The sequence below is a fragment of the Cebus imitator genome, unplaced genomic scaffold (genome assembly GCF_001604975.1).
Source record: "Cebus imitator isolate Cc_AM_T3 unplaced genomic scaffold, Cebus_imitator-1.0 Scaffold281, whole genome shotgun sequence".
NCBI lineage: Eukaryota > Metazoa > Chordata > Mammalia > Primates > Cebidae > Cebus > Cebus imitator.
Window position 1 is genome coordinate 49,274 of NW_016107596.1, and position 22,641 is coordinate 71,914.

General features: G+C 57.3%; 1 protein-coding gene across 7 annotated transcripts in view; it reads left to right on the forward strand.

Annotated features, from left to right (window-relative positions):
- The window catches only part of IQSEC1 (IQ motif and Sec7 domain ArfGEF 1), a 91,901-nt gene that overhangs the window by 41,436 nt on the left and 27,824 nt on the right, over positions 1–22,641 (forward strand). For 4 of the 7 annotated variants that reach the window (XM_037728817.1, XM_037728821.1, XM_017501419.2 and 1 more), the window contains exons 2-3: positions 6,805–7,099; positions 11,328–12,577. In XM_037728817.1, the coding sequence (XP_037584745.1) occupies positions 11,334–12,577 (1,244 nt within the window). In that variant the 5' untranslated portion in view covers positions 6,805–7,099; positions 11,328–11,333. Of the gene's footprint in view, positions 1–6,765; positions 7,100–11,327; positions 12,578–22,641 lie in introns of those variants that run through there. The other 3 variants (XM_037728819.1, XM_037728818.1, XM_037728820.1) reach the window with 1 other exon arrangement.

Below are 22,641 nucleotides of genomic sequence, written 5' to 3' on the forward strand. Positions count from 1 at the left end.
AAACATGCCCGACACAGCATCTTGTACCTGCAGGTTTATGGAGAAGTTGCTGCTGTATAAACCAGACCCACGTGTATCTGTGTGTGTGTTTGCGTGTGTATACGTGCGTATATACATGTGTGTATGCCCCCTCTGTAAGAAGCATAAGCACAATGGGTACCTGTTTGGGCTCTGGGGCCAGGCTGCTCATATGCCCTTGGGGATGGGCGCCACCTCTCTGTGCCTGCAGGGTGTTGAGAGCACTGAATGGGTTCCATGTACAACTTAGAACATTGCTAGCCATATAGACATTCGCTGTTATTACTGTTGTCATCGTCAATATTGGAGGCGAACAGTGGGTCACTGGTTTCATCTTGCCCCCTCACTGGTGCCCAGAACCTCCCCTGGCTAACATTTTTCTTGAGAAAAATCATTCATGACTTCATAGGCCATAATTAGAGACATCTGTGGCTGAGAGGCTACAGCTCCCCTGCCCTGACTCACTCCCTGGCTAGTCGGGACGTGGCATCCAACAGGTCTGGCTGAGGGGCTAGGGTTGGACTGCCCGGCTCTCACCCATTCCCGTGAGCTCCCCAGTCACAGGGAATGGGCCAATGGAGGGCGTCTGGGAGGGTGTCTGGGTCCAGGTCTCCCTCCACCCTGGCATCAGGCTCTCCAGCCTGGAGGTGGGTGTCTCGCAGAGAGGGTCCCAGGAGCAGGCAGGGTGCAGGGCAGGTGTCCCTGGCTCAGGCACTAGGCTTGTCTGCCCTTCCCGCCTCCAGCTGCCAGGACTTGCAGGTCAAAGAATAGCCAGAGATAGCCATTGAAAAGGGCTTTTTAGGAGCCAGGCACTTTCTTAGGGACCTCACCGTATCAGCTGCACTAAGCTCCACAGTCCTGTGGGGCAGATAACACTAATTACCCCAGTTTAGAGGAACGGAACCTGAGGCACAGCAGTAATCCCCACTGTGTTCACACAGCTGGTGAACAGTAGAGCTGGAATTTTACCCAGGAGCCTGCTTAACTCCTCGCTTGGCAGAAAGGCCAAGTCGTGTTCCGTATTCCTGTGAGGTGTCCACTGCAACACTGTCCTGTAGGAATCTAGTGCCTCGCTCAGCCATGTCCCCACATAAAACATACCACCTCCATCACAGGAAAGCATGTTTAGAAAACTGGAGAGGGAGAAGAGCTTGGGGCAACCTTTCAGTGATCAGAGCTTGGAGTCCCCAGGCTGGGACACGAGGGAGGCTGGCTGTGCCTGAGCCTGCAGTGGGCTCTTGGGGCAGAGTGTGGATGCATCCACATGCAGCTCCAGGCCCTTATGTGCTCACTGGCCCTGTCCTCGGCCCATCCCACCACTGGAGGCTCATCCCAGACATACAGAACTCATCTCATGGGAAGGAGCAGGCCTCCTGCCCCTGATATTGCTGTTTTTGCTGGAAACCAAGGCTTCGGGGGATGCTTGGGCGGTTGTCTTCTGCCCTCACAGAGCAAGATTCCCCCGTGAGGCAGATGGACTGCACATGGGATCAGGTGATCCCTGGGGTGGGGAAGAGTGTGTGGGGTGAGGGTAGCCTTGTGGAGGCAGTGGGGCTAAGCTGAGGCCTGGGTGTAAAGACAGGAGACTCAGACAGGTTATATGGCGATGGGATAGAGGCTTCCAGCCAGCATTGGAGTCCCTTGTACCACTTCTCTGATGGCTATCTGACCTCCCGCAGGCTGCACACCTCCAGTGACAGAGAGCTTACCACCTCCTAAGCAGCCCTAACCATGTGAGAGTGTCCTTCATCAAATCGGGTATTGGCAGTCATAGTTCTGCCTGCAGGAGAAATCTCCAACCTTGGCTTGTCAGCCTGTCATCACGTCATCAGAGGTGTGATGACAGGGATCACAGCATCCCCCCGGGGCTGCTTTCCTCCTGGCTGCACAGCCCCAGCTCTTGGTAGGAGCATACTGTTACACTGCTTCCTGGAATACTGTTATTTGGCGTTGGCAAATAGAGTCCACCTCACATGCTAGCTGGGATCAGTTGTATGGAGTGCTCTGTTAGAAGGAGGCTGAGGCTTCATCCAGGCTCTTCAGGAGGGAGTCTGTGATCATTTAGCAATGTGTGCCAGGGAGGAGCGGGTGGAGAATGCAGGTATCCCAGGTCTGCTGTCCCCGCCCTCTGGCTCTGGACCGTCTGCAGCCCTCAGACACTGTCTTCTGCTGTATCTGAGAACTGTGGCGGGCAGCAGGGCTATTTTTACTCCTGGCTTTTTATTCATGTTAGTGACTGGCTTCTCGGCCACATGATGACATCAGCTCACATTCATCTTATAGTCCACGAAAAATCCCCAAGTCTTTTTCATAAGAACAGCCATCAAACGAGATCTTTCTGCCATCTTGACGTTATTTCCACTGTGTGGACCCAGAATTAATTTCAATCATCCCCTTGTCGATGTGCATTTAGGTTATTTCCAGATGTTCATAATCAGAAAAAACACTGCTGTGGTAGTTCTTGTATGTACCGCTGCACACATTGGTCTTATTTCCTTTGCACAAATCTCTGGAAAAGGGCTGGGTGGCAGCCACCTAACTCTCATAGAATGTTCCAGAGACTCTCAACTTCCAGGAATATTCAGGGACTTGGAACAGGTGCCTTGGCCTATTCCTCGGTCTGCATGTGGCGTAGGTGTCTGAGAGAGATCATAAATTCAGGGGTGCAGTTAAGGACTCACCCCAATGTGTTCACCAGTCCTGTCCATTGTGCTGGGCTTGTGGGAGCAGCATCCCCAAGGCAGCTAAAGTGGGTGGTGAGATGTCAGGTAGCTGAGCTCAGGAGGTCAGGGCAGGGATATAGGAGCCACTCTGGCTGTTCCCTGACCCAAAAGTCCCACCTAGGGACTCATGTATGCTGGTAAAGTGTGACCCTCACTTTATGGCCAAGCTCTGTCACTAGGGCATCTGTGTTTCTGCCCTAGAGAGGGAGAGGTTGACATAGGATAGTTCTTCCTGCCCCAGGAAGAAACTGGATCAAGCTGAGTCCTAATCAGGAGGGTGGGGCTGAGAGCCCAGAGCTTCCGGGTGTTGCTGTAGAGCAAAACATCTCTACGAGTTCAGCCAGGAAATAGTCAAGCGCCCACAACATTTAAGTTTGATAACTTCCTATACTGATTTATACTCCTACCAGCAGAGTCTAAGAGTGCCCATGGCTGCATGTATTTGTCAATCTGGGCATTTTCACTTAAATTATCTTTTTGTTTATCAGTTCAGATAAATGCAGAAAAACCTCTTTTTCAGGGTCTAATACTGCACTGTGTAGCTGCTGATTGGGGCCATCAAGAGGTGATGTCCTCTGGCTCAAAGCGGGTTCATAGCTGCATGGAAAATTCCACACTGTGCTCACTTTCGTCCATGCTGGCTGAAGAACCCCGTGGCGCCACACTGGTTGCAGTAGGATGGCCCAGCCGTTTCTTTCTTCTGGGATGGTTTGAAGTTGGGTTTGATTTTTTTGGAGTGTAGAAGGGCTGCCACATTGCACAAGAGGATGCTGTTCATAGACTCGACAGGACCTGGTGACAGATTAATGGGGCTGTTGGGGTGGGGGAGGGACCCTAGCCCCGAGATGGAAGGGAAGGCTGTGGGTGACTGTCAGACCTTCCCTTCCTGGAGAGGATGCCTGTGAGGGAGGCCCGGCTTCTCCCAAGCATGTTCCAGACCTAATGACCCAGGGCAGCCAGGAACACGGGAGTGCCCAGAGTGGAATCCTGGGCTGGCACAGGCCCAGAAAGTCTGCCTCAGGCCACCACTATCACAGTTGTATCCCAAAGATACCCTGCCCTGGGGCCCAAAGACACCCTGTACTACAGATGACAGGCACTCCCATTTGCTCATTCTGAGTTCAGTGGCCACCGCCTGATCTTCTGCCACCCGCTCAGCCTCATACCACCACCAACTGGGAACAAGGGCCCCTCTCAAGTTCTTGGGCAGGCCTGGGCCCTTGCTTACCCCCCACCATCAGGGGAGGATGCCCTACTCTGCCTGCTTACAGCTGTTTTCAGGCCAGGTTAGAAAAAGCTTGGTGGAATTCCTTCAGACTTGCGGTGAACATTGCTTCTTCATCCTGGGTTGGGGGCAGCACAGTGAGGGTCCTGCATGCCTCTCCCTGGCAGAGCCTCCCAGCAGCTCAGCAGCAGCCTGTGGGCCACCAAGGGACTTCCCGCTCCACCTCCAGGGACCTGCAGGGAAGCCACTTATCCATCTTTGTGCTTCTGCGAACCCAGGGTGACGAGACTGTTTTGAGCCCTCCTCGAAGGAGTGGAGGCCCGGGTGCATCTCTCTAAGGACGAGCTGTCGTTTCCTGTCAGTCTGCTGCCTGGAAGCACAGATCCAGTCCAAGGCATGTGTGTGTGACGTGCTCCCAGGCTGTAAAGACGAGGCGAGACGGAGGGAGGTGCACAGGCCCGAAGCAGAGGCATGGGCTCTGGGGTCAGACAGTGTGGGATGGGCTTCCGCGAGGCTGTCACACCCCTGCGACCTGAGGCTCTGGGGCCTGAAGTCTGAGATGGGAACTCATTCGCTGCTTTGTACAGTTGATTAGGGTGGCAAGTATTTATTTCAAGGTGCTGCTCAAAGCTTTAGCAATAGAATGGGAGCATTTTCAGATCTCCCTGTTCTCCCTGTCACCTCTTACCAAGGTACAGACACCAGGCCCAAAGGAAGCTGTTGTGGGCGGGGGCTGCGGGGGAGGGAGTTGGGTGACTCTAGTGATATGGAGACTCTTGAAGGGTGGTGGTTCTCAGACGGTTTGAAGGCATCAAGTCCAATCCACCATGTTATTGATAGGGAAACTGAGGCATTGAAGGGAGGGACAGGCTGCCCTGATTCTCAGTTGGATGAGGGCAGAGCCAGGCAGAGAGCCCTGGGTCCCTCTCTTCATTCAGGCTCTTCCTCAGGCAGAGGCCTGTGTCATGGCCCAGCTCCTGGGGAGTGGGGTGGGCATCCCCTGCCTGAGCCCGGAGGCCAGAGCCAGAAGTCTTGTCCTAATCTGTAGGCTGGAAAGCAGGTGCTGAGATCTACTGCCCAGCCCTGGCTTAGGGCAAAATTGGCAGCAAAGGGCCTCCACTCCCTATCGCCTAAGCTACTGGCCGTGCCCTCTGCTCCAAGCCACCTCCCTGGGACTCCCACTCCGGGCTTCCCTGGAGTCAGTGACAGTCACATGCACTGGGCACTGGGGTCCTGCAGGCTCCCGAGGAGCAGCAGTGACAGAAGCAGGGCAGAGCAGGGCTGGACCCACTGCCCTGGGCTGCTGTGCACAGGGCCTTCCCATTGGTCTGAAGAAGGCACCGGGGTGGAGGGGGGAACCACAGCTGCATAGGGTCTGTGTGCCCATCTCTCTGCTCTGCCCATCTAGTGGGACCTCCACCCCAGCCCCTGGAAGCAGAGGGTCTTTCAATGTCCTTCCAGCCCAAGATTGAGTGGTCTGACGGGGACAGGGCACCTGGCAGGGTAACTGGACATTGTGTTGGAAACTGTGACATAACTCTCTCCCTTCCCTGCTGGTCCCACCCAGAGAAGCCACCTGCAGTGGAAACCAGTGTCTGCACACAGCAAAAAGGGCTTCGAGTTCCTAGTCGGGATGAGCTCATCAGCCCTCCTCGCACGACCCCACCAGGGGCCCCGCTTCCCCATGGTGCTTAGAGATGTCAGAGGGATGGTGTACATGTTGCGGGGACAGAAGGTGGTGAGGCAGAGGGGAACACTGGGTCTCAGGGTCCCACCACTTGGGCTTGAACCCTAACTCACCTACTTCCTACCTGGGTCACCCCGGCACCTCTTGTAGGCCTCAGTCTCCTCACCTGGAAAAGGGGAGTTGATGGTTCCTCTTTGTAGGCTGCTTTTAAGATTTAGAGAAAATGTATATACAGCATTGTATGAGTTTCCAAACTCGCCATGGCAAACACCACACACGGGGGCCTTCAACAGACATTTATTGTCACACATTTCTGGAGGCTGGAAGTCGAGGATCAGGGCGTCAGCAGGGTGGGGTCCCCTGCAGCCCCTCTCCTTCGCCTGTAGGCTGTCGTCTGCTCCCCAGGTCCTCGAGTGCTGCCCCTCTGTGCATGCCTATGGCCTTATCTCTTCTGCCTACAAAGACACCAGTCTGGCTGGATCAGGCCACCCCAGTGACTCTATTTTAACATAATCACCTCCACAAAGACCCTGTTTCCAAACAGTCCTGTGCTGAGGTGCTAGGGGCCAGGGCTTCAATACATGAGTATGGGGGGCACAGTTTACCCACAGCAAACACCAGCACAAGGACTGGCCCCACATAGGCCTACAGTACAGAATCGCTTTTGTTAAGTATTGTTTTTTTTTTTTTTTTTTTTAAGTTTAAAATCAGTGGTGTGTTTAATGCAGGTGTTAGGAGAGAAGAAGGTGATGGGATTTGCTGAGTCAGTAATTGCTGAGCACTTGCTGTGTGCCAGACACTGCCCTGGGCTCTGGGGATGATCAATGACCCAGTGACCAAAACTGCCATCCTCAGGGAGCTGGCGTTCATTTGTCTGTGGGTGATGGATGGTAAGCAAAATCAGTGAGGAAGGTGTATGGGATGTCAGAGGGTGGTGCGCTTCACAGAGAAACTGGACCGGAGTGGGTGGGGTGCTGAGTAGCAGGGCTTTGCAGGGTCCTGCTGGCTGCACGCGTGGACTCAACCACGGGGTGTGAGAAGAACGGGCATGGGGGCTCCTTTAGGAGCATGGTGGAGTTGTGCCCCACGGCCTGGTATCATGTTGAGGTTTCCTGCTCACCAGAAGCTTCTCGCCTCTCTGTCCTCTACAGTGTTGAAGGTGAGGCCCCCAGCAGTGAGACTGGCACGTCCCTGGACAGCCCCTCGGCCTACCCCCAGGGCCCCTTGGTGCCTGGTTCCAGCCTGAGCCCGGATCACTACGAGCACACCTCGGTGGGAGCCTATGGGCTGTACTCGGGGCCGCCGGGGCAGCAGCAGCGCACGCGGAGGCCCAAGCTGCAGCACTCGACCTCCATCCTGCGCAAGCAGGCCGAGGAGGAGGCCATCAAGCGCTCACGCTCACTCTCCGAGAGCTATGAGCTCTCCTCAGACCTGCAGGACAAGCAGGTAGGCAAGCACAGCCCTTCAGGCCACACACATGCAAGCGCAGGGCAGCTCTGCCCACCAGGTGTGCCCCCACCAGGCATGGTGGCAGCTGTCTCCCATGGACTCGAATTGGAGTGCATGTGGGCTAAGGCTGAGGACTCTGCCCCAGTTCCAGCTCCGCCTGTGGCTCCTCTCAGGAGTCTCTTGCCCTAGCTGGCTCCAGCTGGCATGTGTGAAGGACCGGATTGTCCAGCATTCCTTCTGGGGACTTCCAGAGAGTCGTCCTTACATGAGGCCTTTGCCATGGCCCGGGTTCCACGTCCTGCATGGTCCAGATCTGGGGGGCCATGATAGGTGTCTGGGCATCAGGCCCAGTGTCATCAGGACACACTAGGTACGTGGCCGACCACTGAGGTTCTAAGGACCCAGGAGAGGGCTGAGGGAGGGAGGTCCATTTACAGCATAAGTAGCACAAGCTCTGGACAGAAGACCATCTACAGCCAGCCAGGTGAGGCTGCTTGTTCTTCCCCTCCCGGCTCACACCTCCCTGCTCCTGCGGGAATACCCCCACTGAAAACTACACTCGTCCCCCAGGGGTCTTGGCCCTTAGAGGTGGCCAGACCCACAGTGCTCCTGGTGGGCTGGGCTTGAGGGAGGCCGAGAAGCAGCCTCTGGGGTTGAGCCAGGAGAGGAGAATCATAGGGTGCAGGGGAAGAGCGAGGACCTGAATGGTCCCTGGGGAGGCCAAGGGCTCTCGCTTCCAAGTCCCTCTGAGTGCATGCACACAGTAGGCGTTTTAATAAGGATCTGAGTGAATGAAGAGATGGGTGAGTGAGGGAGTGAGTAAGCCAGTGCGTGGACAAGACCCTTAGCAGTTTCTGGCTTCAGAAGAACCTAGGCTCCCAGGCAGCAGCTCTGCAAGCTTGCAGGGGCAGGCTGGGGAGGGCTGCCAGACTCTCCCCAGCTCCTGGGCATGTGCTCTGGACAGCTTCTTTATATGTCCAGGTGGCCGCCTCTGCCCCTGCTGGCCCTAGGGCCCTTTCCCATCTTCCCCAGAGTCTGTGCTGCAGAACCTGCCTGGCCTTCACTCCCACCACACCCATCCTGTGGCACCACCTGCCCTGTGCTTGCTCCCAGATCTTCCTAGTTATCCTTTTTCTTTAAAATCAATTTTTGGGTTTCTTTTTTGTTTGTGTTTGCTGGGAGTATAGATTCAAGTTGTCCTGAATATGTCCTCCCCTGTTTGTCCTTTAAGGAGTAGAGTTCTGGGCCTGGTGTGGCCCCAACTTCCCAAGGGAGTGGTGCAGATACTGCCTGGGGGGGGGTGGTCATCCACTCTCCTGACAGGGAATCCCCCATCCGCCCCCTCCTTAGCTGGCTGTCGGTGCTGCCTTGCAACTTAGGCCAGGCTAACCCAGGGCAGAGCAGCCTCTGTTCCCTTTATCCATGATGCCCAGATCCAAAGTGGACCACAGTTTATAGTAAGAGATGTCTGCAGCAGAGCCATTTAAACAGAAAGGAGAAAGGTTGGGACTTAATAGAGGCCTGTGAAGAGAATTATATGCTTACTGTGGGCCTAATAGGACTGCAGCTGTTCATTTTCATTTCATGCATATCATCTGAACGCCCACCATGCACCAGACACTGTGCGGGGTGCCCATGACTGAGACGAGGCCCCTGCTCTTCTGCTCCACTGTGGCACCAGAGCCGGACAAGATCAAGTAAGCTGTGCAGAGGCAGCCGACTTCCAGAAAGTGATGCAAACTGGGGATTCTAAAGATTGGGGAAAGAAATAGGGCAGCTGTGTGAGGTAACAGCACTGGGTAAGGCTGGTTGGGATGCCCTGTCTAAGGTGGCATTAGAGCTGGCTGTTCCAGGAAGAGACAACAGCTGGTGCAAAGGCTGCTGAGTGTGTGAGATGGAAGGGAAGGCCTGGAAGAGGTACCAAAGAGGTGAGAGGGAGGAGGCAACATCAAGGGCCACTGAGGATTCGATGCCCCACTGAGCTTCCTGGCAAGCTCAGCAAAAGTGGGAATGGGACACATTGCATGGGAATCACCAGATGAAAAAGTAGGGTGCCTGATTCCATGAGGAGTTTTAAGTCTGGGTAACGCGGAGGCCGTTTTAGGTGAAAGGAGCCCAAGGACAAGTCTCCTGTGTTCTTCTGGCCCCAGGCCCACTGTGTTCTCCAGTGGCCTTCTGTCTCTGAAGCAGGAGACTTGAGTGGGTGTCAGATACTGTCCCTGTGTCGTCAAGAAGTGACAGTTTTGCTTTGCTGAAGGGCATTCTTCCCGGTTTCTCTTCTGTACTGCTCAGAAGTTTCCGTTGAAGGGACAAGTGAGGGCCTGCTGGGGGAGCCCCGGCCATGGGGTCGATTCTTCTATCCAGGAACCACGTGTCTTGGGTCAGCGGCTTCCCTCCCCTGAGCATCTCATCCTTGCCGAGAAGTAGGGTAGTGAAAACTCTCAGAGGAGCAGAAGCTGCTGTGAGATGGGATGAAGGCGTGGGGGTCCCTAGCACAGTCAGTAGATAGGTACATGTTAGCGGAATCTCCTCCACTGGGTCCCAGGAAACTTTTCGACCAGGCCTGGCAATAATTCCAGCCCAGGAAGAGGAATGACCCACAGTGAGTTTGGGGACGAGGAAGAGCAGCCCTAGGTCCCTGTGTGTCCCCTTGGGGGAGAGACTGCTAGGGGCTCTGAAGTCCCTTCACCCCCGACACACACAGGTTTGGGCAGGAGGTCTCAGGAAAACAGGGTGGCTGGCCGGTCTGCAAGGTCCGGAGCCAGCAGGCGAAAAGGCCCTGTGGGGAGCTCTAGGCCTGAGCTGGGGCTCCCAGTGCTTGTGCCGCCCACAAAGTAGAGGGAGGGAAGAAAGACTTCCCAGATCTCAGCCCCGGGCTTCTTATCGGCCCCAGGGGCTTTCTGAGCTCCACTCACAACCCAAAAAATAGAAACTTTCTGCTTACAGATGTGGAAGTGAGGTCATTTCTTGGATGGAGTTCAGTAACAGGGCAAGAGGGAAAACAGACTCTGGCCTGGCTAGGCTTGGAAAAGTAATTTTGATTTGCTCCCCTCAAGTCCCCCTGGCTCTTCTCCTTCACCCAGCCTGCTGGGACCACCCAGGGCTAGGCGGCGCACGTGGGCGTGCAAGGCCCCGCGGCGGCCCTGAGCCAGTCTTCCCGGTGCAGGCCACAGCCTTCGATTTGCTGGATGTCTGTTGGGCATTGTTTCAGTCCTGCGCCTGCAGCTGCTGCTCTCCTTCACAGATCCCTCACTCCTCCAAAGCAAGGACCTTCGTGTCTCCCTTTCCACCTCCAGGTGTGGCCCAGCATGTGGTGGGCATCTGGGACCGGACAGGCAGGGTGCAGCGCTTTGCCTGCTCCCAGCCCCACATCACATGCCCACTCCACCCCAGCACCCCAAGAGGCCTGGCTTGGTGGAGAAGCCAATTCCTTATCTTGGCTGCAGGGGTGAGTTCATTGTCCACTCAGGAACAAGGCACAGGGAGTGGCCCTCAGGGCCACCCTTGGTCACGGGTGCCTCAGGAATTCAGGAGGTCTGCATGCCTCACTGCAGTGCATGGGGCTCACCCTGCCCCTTCCCTGCGTGTAGCCCAGCCCTAGCAGAAACGAGCCGTGCAGCCCAGATGAGCTAGGAATGGCGGTGCTCAAAAGGGAGAGCCAGCTCCGGAGACTGGAGGCCTCTTGAGTATGTGTTGAGTCTCTTCTGTGGGCCAGAATTTGCCTATCTGTAGAGCAAGGGAGCTTGGGGGCTTTACAAACTGTAAATCCCTTCCCAGAATGCAGCTGGGGGTCTTCCAGCCCAGCTGCACCGGTGCTTGGCATGTGCCAGCTCTTGGCCTCTGTCTCCAGGACTCACCACAGTCAGAGGAGGCAGGCCCCAGTGCCACCCCATTTAATAGACAAGGAAATCGAGGAACTGCACAGGCTCAGGGCTTACTCTGGGGCACCCAGCTGCCAAGGGGCATAGCCCGGATTAGAACCCACACATCTGGCCTCGAAGCCTGCTCCTCAGTGCAGCAAACCCCACAGGTGTTTCTCTACCCAGTTTGACCTCGGGACTCATATTTTGCATAAGCCCACAAGCATCCCTCAGCAGTTGCTTTGACCAACTTTGGGACTTTCCCATGTCGCACAGCCACGTGGCTGGGAAGTGAGAAGGACTTTGGTAGAAGTGGCACGGCGCCCACGTGCAGGGCTGTCCTCATTCTCCTCTCCCACCCCCAGGTGGAGATGCTAGAACGAAAGTATGGGGGGCGCCTGGTAACCCGCCATGCGGCCCGCACCATCCAGACGGCGTTCCGTCAGTACCAGATGAACAAGAACTTCGAGCGTCTGCGCAGCTCCATGTCAGAGAACCGCATGTCACGCCGGATCGTGCTGTCCAACATGAGGATGCAGTTCTCCTTTGAGGGGCCTGAGAAGGTGCACAGCTCCTACTTCGAGGGGAAGCAGGTCTCAGTGACTAACGATGGCTCCCAGCTGGGAGCCCTGGTGCCCCCTGAGTGTGGTGACCTCAGCGAACCGGCCACCCTCAAGTCTCCGGCCCCCTCCAGCGACTTCGCGGATGCCATCACCGAGCTGGAGGATGCCTTCTCCCGGCAGGTGAAATCACTGGCCGAGTCCATTGACGATGCCCTCAACTGCCGCAGCCTGCACACTGAGGACACGCCAGCCCTGGATGCGGCACGGGCCCGAGACGCCGAGCCCCAGACGGCCCTTCACAGCATGGACCACCGCAAACTGGACGAGATGACGGCCTCGTACAGCGACGTCACCCTGTACATCGACGAGGAGGAGCTGTCGCCCCCTCTGCCCCTCTCGCAGGCGGGGGACCGGCCGTCCAGCACTGAGTCGGACCTGCGGCTTCGGGCTGGGGGCACCGCCCCGGACTACTGGGCCCTGGCCCACAAGGAGGACAAGGCCGACACGGACACGAGCTGCCGGAGCACGCCGTCGCTGGAGCGGCAGGAGCAGCGGCTGCGGGTGGAGCATCTCCCGCTGCTCACCATCGAGCCACCCAGCGACAGCTCTGTGGACCTCAGTGACCGCTCGGAGCGGGGCTCGCTCAAGAGGCAGAGTGCCTACGAGCGCAGCCTCGGCGGGCAGCAGGGCAGCCCCAAGCATGGTCCCCACAGCGGCCCCCCCAAGAGCCTCCCCCGGGAGGAGCCTGAGTTGCGGCCCCGGCCCCCCAGGCCCCTGGATAGCCACTTGGCCATCAATGGCTCAGCCAACCGGCAGAGCAAGTCTGAGTCAGACTACTCAGACGGCGACAACGACAGCATCAACAGCACATCCAACTCCAACGACACCATCAACTGCAGCTCTGAGTCGTCGTCCCGAGACAGCCTGCGGGAGCAGACGCTCAGCAAGCAGACCTACCACAAGGAGGCCCGCAACAGCTGGGACTCGCCCGCCTTCAGCAACGACGTCATCCGCAAGAGGCACTACCGAATCGGCCTGAACCTCTTCAACAAGTGAGTACCACGGTGGCCCTGCAGAGTGGGCGGCAGTGTCTTGCTGGGCCTTGGCAGGTGGGCGTGCTTGATCCTTTCAGGTGCGGAGCTGGAGGTCCAGCCTGGGCCCGTGAGGGTAGGAAGCTGCCACGCAAGGTCAGTGGCTAGGAGGGTGCCAGCCTGTGTGCTGAGGCCCAGCCCTTCGTGGGGCTGCTGTTGGGGAAGGCAACACACACACAGGCTGAGCAGGGGCAGAATGAGGGCTTTCTGTGCTGAAGCAACTTGAGTCCCAGGCCTTTCTGCCCCGTCACCCCCGAGTCCACCACAGCGAGTGGGGTCTATTGGGCCATGCCCTACCCAGCTTTGAATGTCAGGCCTAGGGGTGATGTGGGACACAAAGGCCTTTGAGCAGGGGTGTGACCAATTGTGTCGTTGAGGGGCAGGGGAAGACAGGCCAGACCCAGGGCCGTGTCATGTGGGGAACACAGGGATAGACACAGGCCAGACCTTGGCCATGTATGGGGGTAGGAGTGCTCAGGGGCAGTTGCTGGCCGGACCCAGAACTGTGTCCTGTAGGGAGGGAACTCAGACAGATGCAGGCCAGTCCCAGGGCTGTGTCTGGGGGTCTTGGGGAGCTGCATGAGTTGGGTTCATGGAGTCACTGCTCCCCGAGGGGGTCCTGGAAAAGTGCCATCGGCCATCCTGAAAGCAGAGCCAAGGAGCGATGGGTATTTAAAGCAGACTATTCTTAGCACAGCCAAAAATAGCAAGAGGAAGGGAAGGAGGGCTGAGCACTTGGCCTGGGGGATGTGCAGGCTCCTGTCCAACCTGGGATTTCTTGTTATTTCCACTGCCTGGGCCACTGGGATTTGGCCTCATCAGATGCTGGCCTGGCACCAACTCCCCTGGGCTGGTGGTTCCTGACACACATCCTGGGAGCCAGGGGCAGATGACAGTTTTCCCAGAAGGTCAAAGTAGGGTGGTGAATGGTGCAGTGCAGTGGGGCCTGGCCACCTCGAAGCCAGCGCCTGAGCTGGCTCCATGTTCTGTCTGCCCCCTGTTCTCTCTTCTCCTAGACTGGGGGAGATGGTGCTTTTGCACCATTCTTGGGACACATAGAAGCACTATCTTGGGGTGTCAGAGAGGCCTGTCTCAGGAAGAGCCTCTGAGGAACGGTACATTCACTTGGGGCCAGCCAGGGACTGTGGCTTACTGGTTTGCTCAGCTAAGAACTAAGAGTCTTAGACATCTCACATCTACCAGGATGCTCTCTCCTGAGCCGCCAGTCTGCCTGTGGCTTGCCGTAGAGTACAGCTGCTCTCACTGCTGCACAGGCCACAGCTGGAGCAATGCGCCGGACGGGGGAGGGTCGCATCCTACTGGCCCACCTGACATGGCCCCTGAAGTCTGTGCCCTGAGCAGTCCCCACTGCTCCTGGGCACAGCCCAGCCCTAGGATCATCTCTCGACCCAGGCCCATGCCCCCTAGAGGGGAGGCTGGGGTCCCTGCAGAGTAGATAGGTGGAGGCCAGCAGTGGGGATACAGGCCAGGAAAAATCCACCTCCCTCAACCAGCCAGCTTTGGTCTGTGTAGATTCTTTCTTATTCAGTTAACTTTTAGTGCTCTGTGTAGCAGGTGAATGCATTCTTTGCGGAAGATGCAAGCCTTGCGGCTCAGGATAACATCCTCTTGGACTCAGCATGTTGCGTTGCAGTCTTTCTTTCCAGATTTTTTTTCCTCTGCATTTGTGTGCACTCCTGGGAACTCCAGACAGCCATGGTTGAGAACACAGCTTTGGGGCCTGGCTGCCTGGCTTTAAATCGTAGCTGTCCCCTGTCCTATCTCTATGTCCTTGGTCAGCATAACCCCTGTCCCACAGTGGCCGCATCTGTGAAATGGGCTGATGCCGGGGGCATCTTCCCCACCCCAGGGCGGTGAGGGTGAAGCATTGGTCTGTGTGAAATGCTGAGAGCAGGACGTGGCACAGGGTAGGGCCTCGCTATGTATTAGCTGCTACTGTTGGATCCTTGCTGGCATCATTTGGGGCCCGGGACTGTGATGCTGTCTTACAGGGGTATCATGAGCTCTGCATATAGGCTGCCTTGCTCCTGTTCACTGCTGTGTGGTAGTCCCCGCCGTGGCTAGGCCAGTTGCTTCCAGCTTTTCACAACTAGCACTGGTGTGACAGTAACTGTGATCCTCATACACACGCCCAGCAGGCCCCTAGATCAGATGGCTGCAAGTGGAGTTGCCAGGTCTTAGCTGGGCAGATTTTTAGTTGAAGTAGGAACTGCTCTTTCCCTTCCCTTTCTCTGGCCCTGCACCCGTGCGCCACCTCCACTTCTCTCCCTGCGGGTGGTGTGTCCCAGCCTTTGCCCAGCCCCCAGCACAGCTCTCAGTTCCCAGCAATGAAGCAGTAGACGTTCCTGGTGCAGGCCTCTGTCTGGAGGGACACCCCGTTTAAGGGAATCACATATTAAAGTGGGAGAGCCAGCAATAAGCGGGGAGGAAGAACAGAAATGAAGCCTGAGAAACTGGTGCGAGTTGGCGGGGAGGGCATCCCAGTGGCTGCCGAGGGGCAGCTGAGGTCTACCAGGCGTCCAGATGTTCCTCCGGGCATCTGCTGCTCACTCCCACCTGGCTGGTGGTCCTGCGGGAGGGCGGAAGTGGGGGAGCCAGAGGCAAGAGGGTTTCAGCCCTGGCTCTGCTACCTCTCAGTTGCGGGACCTGGGGCAACTCCCTGAACTCTGAGCCTCACTGCCTGCACCTGGAAAATGTGCAGTGGATGGCAGCTGTCGTGGTCAGCCAGGGCTTCTGTGCCCGGAGTGAGTGCCACGGGAAGGGAGCTTCCAGCGCTGGGCTTTGGGAAGACCCAACAGGCGTTGTGATGGGCCAAGCAGTCAGAAATATCAAAAATGGCTAATCCTTCCATGTGCTGACAGTGTGCCAGGCACGGTTCCCAGGGCCTGTCATGCACTAACGCATGCTCCCCTGGGCAGTGGGTGAGCTGAGGCTCACACAGTTGGTAGGTGACTACGGATGTCACACCCTGGCCACCTGGTTCCTGAACGCATCCTCTTAATATCCATGGTGTAGGGAGTGCCACCACAGGTATAGCCCTGGGCTCCCACCTCCCCACTGGGTGACAAATCTGTACACTGGGTCCAGGAGGCAGAGCCACACCACTTGTGGGAGGCCACGCAGCCCTGAAGCACTGGTCCTGGGGCCACTGCAGCACGTGGAGCTGGGGCAGGTGCCCAGCAGAGACCTCACTGAGTCTGTCACCTTCGGATTGGAACCCCACCCCAGCGTCTTCTGCTCCTGTACCTGGTACACGCCCTCCAGGGTACATGCCTGGCTGTGTCCACTCCCTCTCTGTCACATTCCTCCCTGGCATGGGCCCAGGTGACCTTGTCACAGGTGGGCCACACCAGACCTTTCCCACCTCTGCAAGAGTGTCCTTGGCCTCAGAGCTGCTTCATGATGACACAGGCACTCTCAAAAGGAAGTGAGATGCTCGTCTGAGGAACATGTTTGCAGGGCCTGGGTGGCTACCTGGCGTGACAGTGTGGTTGGACTGCTTGCTAGGAGCTTTTCACTGGGGCCCCTGAGGCCCTTCCAGCACAGGGCCCTGCACCTGGAGGCAGCCCCTTTCTGTGGACCTGGCCTCCCCTGCACTCGGCACCCAGCCCCTGGGGCCCACCCATCAGCCTCAGGTCCCATCTACCTATTGGAGCTACCACAGGAGGGAGGCAGGGGACACTGTCACTGGGAGCCTGCAGGGAAAATGGCTGTTTCACCCTTCCAGCGCCCCTGGAAGCCATTCCCCTCCACCTGTGGGAACAGGGCTCAGAGGGTGCCCCTGATCTATGCACCCCAGCTCTGTGCTCCTTGTGTTTAATGTGTCTGTTGTCATTGATAAAGATAGCAGCAAGCAGAGCCTGTACCAAGTGCTGGCCCCGTGCTGAACACCTTCCGCCCATTGTCGCACTGAATCTTCACAGCAATCCTGGGAAACAGGTGCTGGCAGCCAGGCTGAGAGCCCAGGCCCCATACCAGAAGTGCTGGCCCCAGAGCATATGTGGTGCTGCTCCCACAGCCTTCGGTGCTGACGGCGTAAAGGACAGGCTCTCTTAGGAGCACTTTGAGCTGGGTCTTTGGAGGTTGGGACTCTGCTCCCCTAGACGTGGGCCACTGTGAGCTGTGGCCCTTGATGCCACCTGTAACCCAGGATCCCGAGCCCTACGCTGGGTCTGAGGTGGCTGGTGCTGAGCCTCGGAGAGGAAGACAGCACCAAGGGAGGCCCTGAGGGGGTGCTTGCAACACTTCAGAGGGTAATTCTCCTGCCTGCTCTCTGGGATCGATACTGGGGAAGCCACTTGGGTTCACGCTACCAGAAAGTGCCGTGTAAAAGTTAGAGCTTGATGGAGCAGGCAGCCTCAGGAGGTGGCGAGCTTGCTGGCCCTGACAGTATGGGAAAGGCTGGAAGTGGCACCTCTCTGCAAGACCTCAGGGGGACTTGAGTTTGGGTTGCTGGATTGGAAGGGCATTTCCAGGTGTGCAGGGACTCTCTAAATGCTGAATTTGGTGACTTTATCCTCACCCCAGATGAGGCTCAGACCTCTGGCCATGGAGATCCTCGAGCAATCCACACCCAGCGTTGGTCTCTGAGTTAATCATGGACTTCTCTGTTGCATATGACAGGAACTCAGTCAAACTGGGTTAAACAAAGAGGCTTTACTGGTTCATGGACCTGAGAAGTCCTGGGTATTTCTTGGCTCCATCTGCCTCAGGGTTGGCCCTGCCCCCATGCCAGATCCTCCTTAACCCAGGGCAGGAGGGCCATCAGAAGACCCCAAGCCTGTAGTCCAACCTCAAGGGAACCCCAGTAGACAGAAGAGAGAGTCTCCTCCCCTCATCGGCTCCTCATGGCTCTCGTGCCTCTCCCTGAACCACTTCCTTGGGCAAGCAGAATGCAGGGCTCTGACTGGCCTGGAATAGAGAGTAGAATCTGCCCACCGGGTTTTACAGCCTGAGCTCGAGGGTAGGCTGGGACACCTGAAGGCCGAAGCTAGGTGCCTGGGCATCCATCCTCTTCCACATCTCTTAATCATCCTGAACAGTTAAAAAGGACTGGAGCCAGACACAGTGGTACATGCCTGTGGTCCCACCTACCTGGGAGGCTGAGGTGGGAGGATCACTTGAACCCAGGAGTTGGAGGCCAGTCTGGGCAACACAGCAAGACCCATGTCTAAAAGAGAGAGCGAGAGAATCCTCTTCTGTATCCTGCACACCCCTGCTGGGAAAATATCAGGGTAAGCACTCAGGGCTTGACTCCAGCAGGTAGGTGTTCCCCACATGCAATCCACAGCCTTGCAGTGGCTCTTCCTCAGAGCCTCACATAGCTCACTCTTCCCACCAGCAGCTCAGCTTGCAGCCAAATGACCATGAGAGGTACGTGTGCAGGAAGTGTCTGGTGTGCAGTCTGTGCTCACCTGTCACACTTGAATCTCAATCAGCATCTGATGTAAGGAAAAGCTGGCTCAGCCAGGCTTAGAGAGGCAGCTAAGGCCAGACCTGAGAGCACACTGCAGGGGTGGAGTTGGGGGTCTCCGACTATACTGCCTGCTGGGGCATTTTAAGGGGCAGCGGGGCCTGGGGTGCAGAGGTGGGTCAGGTGTGGATGGTGAGAAGGTTGCAGCCAGCACCTGTTGATGCTGGGTCCCTACAGGGTGGAGGCAAGAAGAGCTGAAGAAAGAGTAACGGGTGTACACAGAGGGAGGGTGGGATGGGGTGACTGCAGAGTTGGACAGAGAAGATATTCAGCAGCAGGAAAGGCGTCCAGAGGGTAGGTGGAATTTTTAGGGACTTCTAGGCACAAGTGTGGATTATAAGTCCCAGCACTCTTCATCTTTCTGGGCAACCTGGAGCCAGTTTTTTGACCCTTCTGTGCCCCCATTTTGTTATCCGTCAAGGCTTTTGTGTTGGCTGAGTACAAACTCCTGGATTATTTACAGTAACTCTGTTGTGTGAACTGTCCTCATCCCCATTATACAGAGACACAGAGAGGTTAAGTAACTCATCCTGGGTCACCCAGCCAGAAGTGGAGCTGAGACAGAAGTGCAGGCTCTGGCTCTCCCAGCCATGGCCCTGATGCTTGTACCGTGGCATGTTTCTATATCCCTGGACTGTACCTCCTCCTGTATCCTTCTCCAACTAGAAGGCATGTTTGTTGAGGTTGGGGACCATCACTGTGCTAGCATAACACCTGGCCAGGGCAGGTGCTCGATAAACGTTTGTGGAATGAATGAGGTGGGTGTCCATAGGGGACAGTTCAGCTTCCCCCTTGAAGTGACACAGAGCCCCTCGGCTCACAGTTCAGTGGCTGAAGCATGTCCTACAGCCCCCTCCCTAGAGTGGCCAGGAAAGTGAAGTCCTGCTGCGAGAGGAGGCCGTGGGGGCCCGGGGCCACACCAAAGGCCCACCTCTGGCCTGTGTGATGCTTGGTAGACCTCTGGAGCTCTGTGCGGGGGGCGCGGGTGGATGGAGAACTCACCGCCCAGCAGGGCCACTACCGACAGATTGGGGAAGGAAGGGCTTCATTACATGAGCTAGGAGTTGGGGAGGTAGCAAGGGCCCAATGGCAGGGGATTCCCACCAGTAAATGACAGCTCTCTGGCCAGCTGTCTGCTGTCAGGGAGGCTTTTGAGGACCTGTCACTCCTTCAGGAAGCCTTGTGGAGATGCCCAGCCCTGCCCTGGAGCCAGCCCCAGCCGGCCGTCCAGTCACAGCTCCTCCCCCGCTCCCCTTGGGTCAGTGGCAAGCTCCTTGTCACCCGCCCAGGCCCCATCACTAGGCGTCCTCGATTCTGCAGCATCGCCCTTGAAGTCTGCCAGGTGGAATCCATCCCCCGTACCAGGTTAAAGCTCAAAGCCAACACCATCGTGGACCCACTGCTCCTCGTCCTTCCTGCCCCTACCTCCACTGCCCCCACCTCAGCCACCCCCATCACAGATCCCTCAGCTAATATTGACCTCTGCCCTCAGACTGTGTCCTCGACCTGGCCCCCTCCCGCCTCTGCTGCAGCACGCCTGGGTACCCGCAGAAGCCCCTCACTCAGCTGCCGGCTGGGCCCTGGCCCGTGATCTCCCCAGCACAGCATCACCCATGTGGACTTAGGACCCCCATCACTGCCCTCTTCACAGCACTCTGGGCCTTCTCAGCCCACCTGGGAGAAAGCCAGACCCCTCCCCACGGCCTGCAGCACAGTGCCATCTGCCCATCGGCCTACTGCCCCCTTTGCCTTCCCCCGGGGTCCCTGTGTTCAACCCTGGAGCAGCCTCTCAGGTCTCCCCATCCACCTCAGGGCCTTTGTCCTCACTGTCACCTCTCCTCAGGAAACCGCCTGATCCCTCAGTCTGTGTCCCCTGTTGCCTGCCCAGACTAGGCCTCTCGGCTGTACCCACAGGGGCCCACGGCCTACTCCCACCCCACGTTCACCAGGTGAAGCCTGGCACAGCAGACACACGGTGCTCCCTGATCCCGAAGAGCCCACATGCCCACCTCCCACAGTGCCTTCCCTTCTCCCCTGTGCTCTGAGTGCCTCCAGGGCCAAGGAGCCTTGTCCTGGAAGTCCCTGGACATAGCACATGAACACCAGCAGGTGGATGGGGGCAAAAAAAAAAGCAGCCACTGGCCGGGGAAGCAGCAGAAGGCGGGACCCGTCTGGGCCTGAACCTGGGCACTGCAGCAGTGGCCTGGAGGGACCAGGCAGCCTGGGTGTGGGGCAGAGCATGCACCTGTGTGGGGAGGGACCAGGCAGCAGGGGTGGGGGCAGCCCAGCCCAGCTCCCCCAGTCACTGCCATAGGAGCCAGGGATGCCAGAAGGTCTGACTTTTCAGAAGCCAGAAATCCAGATTTTTTGTGCACTCTTCCAGTTTTTAAATACTAGCAACTAACTAGAATTCTTTTTGTTAACGGTGTGTGAGCCAAAGAAAACCCAACTGTAGGTGAACCATGGCAACCCCTCCCCTGGAAGCTGAGGGAGGGAGAAGAGGGTGTAGGCTAGAGCTGGCATGGAGCAGGGTGGTGAGGACCCAGGGTCTGCTCTGGCTGTGGCCATAGAGGCCTGGGGCATTGGAGCAGTTCTTGGTTGGAGACCCCGAATCATAGGCATGTGATCTTGTGAACAGTGAAACCCTGGTCCTTCTGTCCTGGGGCCCTGGGACAGGTAGGGACCAGGGCCACTCCATTACCACTTCTGTGCCAGGACAAAGCTGGCTGGCGGCTGCTCCCTGCCACACTCCTGGGGACAAGCTTAGGGGGGTGGCCGTCCTGGGGTAAAAATAGCAGGGTCACCTTGCAGTCAGGAGGCTTGCTTTCACTTGCACGTGGAAATGCAGTGTTGGCAGTGCATTGCTCTCAACCAGGAGCTGTGCAGGTTATGCAGCAGGTGGACACCGGCTTTCGTCTCCATTCCCCGCCCCGGGGACAGAAGAATACAGACCTCTACCCACTGGGGTAAGGGGTCAGGTCCAGCCCCCTAGTTAGTGGATGACCCAGCCGATTATACCCCAGCACGGGTACTGGGTGTGCCATGAGGCAAGGGAGCACAAGCCACACTGGGCCCCTCGCAGATTCTTGAGGAAGCACATGTCCCTGGAGGGTGTCCCAACTGCTTGACAGCCCCCGGTGGCTCTGAGGACTCAGGGCAGGGGGACATGGAGCCAGTCTGGCCTGATGGCTCCACACAGCTCCCTGAATGGCCTGGCAAACTCCGCAGAGAATGACACCCATCCTCCAGGGTCACGTGTGGCCATCTTCAAATCCCTCCTCTCACACCAGTCTGTCCTTTGTTTTTGAGACGGAGTCGTGCTCTCTTGTCTAGGCTGGAGTGTAATGGTACAGTCTCAGCTCACTGCATCTATGCCTCCCGAGTTCAACGATTCTCCTGCCTCAGCCTCCTGAGTAGCTGGGATTACAGGCGTAGGCCACTACGCCTGGGTAATTTGGGATTTTTAGTAGAGATGGGATTTCACCATGTTGCCCAGGCTGGTCTGGAACTCTTGACCTCAGGTGATCCACCCACCTCGGCCTCTCAAAGTACTGGAATTACAGGTGTGAGCCACCACACCCGGCCCAGTCTCTCTCCTTTGACCACCAGGACCACCCTGCCAGGTCAGCCAAGCAAGAGACGTACCACAAGATGGGCAGGACGTCTGAGGCTCGAAGGGAGAAGAGGCCTGCCAGGGCTCACATGGCCAGAGTGCCACACGGAGGCAGGGCCTGCTCCCAGGGCTAGTAGGAGCAGCAGGGTCAATGCCATGGTCCCGCAGCCTGCCTGGCACTAGGCCCCATCAGTCCACAACATGTGCCCATTCCTGCACAGGCCTGGCTCTGCACACATCCTGGGCACTGAGAGGCTTGAGCCAGCGGAATGACCCATGCTCTGGGGGCCTGGTCTCCACTGGACACACTCAGCCCTGCAGGGCCAGCCCTGCTGCTGCTGTGACTTCCAGCTAGAAACACTGCCCCTCTGCACTTCCGTCACGCTCCCATGAATTGGGACTCGGCATAGAAACCTCTCATGGTAGTTACTGAGTGCGTCGTTGCAAGCATCTGACTACTTCCTCAGTGTTTACAACAGGGAAGCCAGGGCCCCTGGAAGGCCATATGGCTGTCGGGCTCCTGAGTACCTCAGGTAACCAGAGTGCTGACCTCCCCGAGTGGGAATCGGGTAAGTGAGTTTGCACAGGGTGCCTTGACAACGGTGTGAGTGCCTCCTGCCGGTGCTGCGGCTGCTGTTCCTTATTGTCCGTTGACAGGTGGAGGGTTCCAGTCTGCTTGGAAGTGCAGTCAGGGGCGGTGGCTTTCACACTGAGGGGCAAAGGGAGTTGGGCCGGACAGGGATCCTAATTCTGAATGTGTGTGCGGACTTTTGGGGCCAGTGCCGGGCAGCCGAGAAGGGACTGCAGGCAGGGCAGGAGAGTGACGGCCTGGCCCCAGCACCCACGGAAGCACCCCTGCATCCAGCTCAGCCCATTATTTGTACAAGGTCTGGGCGAGTCTAGTTGAAGACTTTTGTA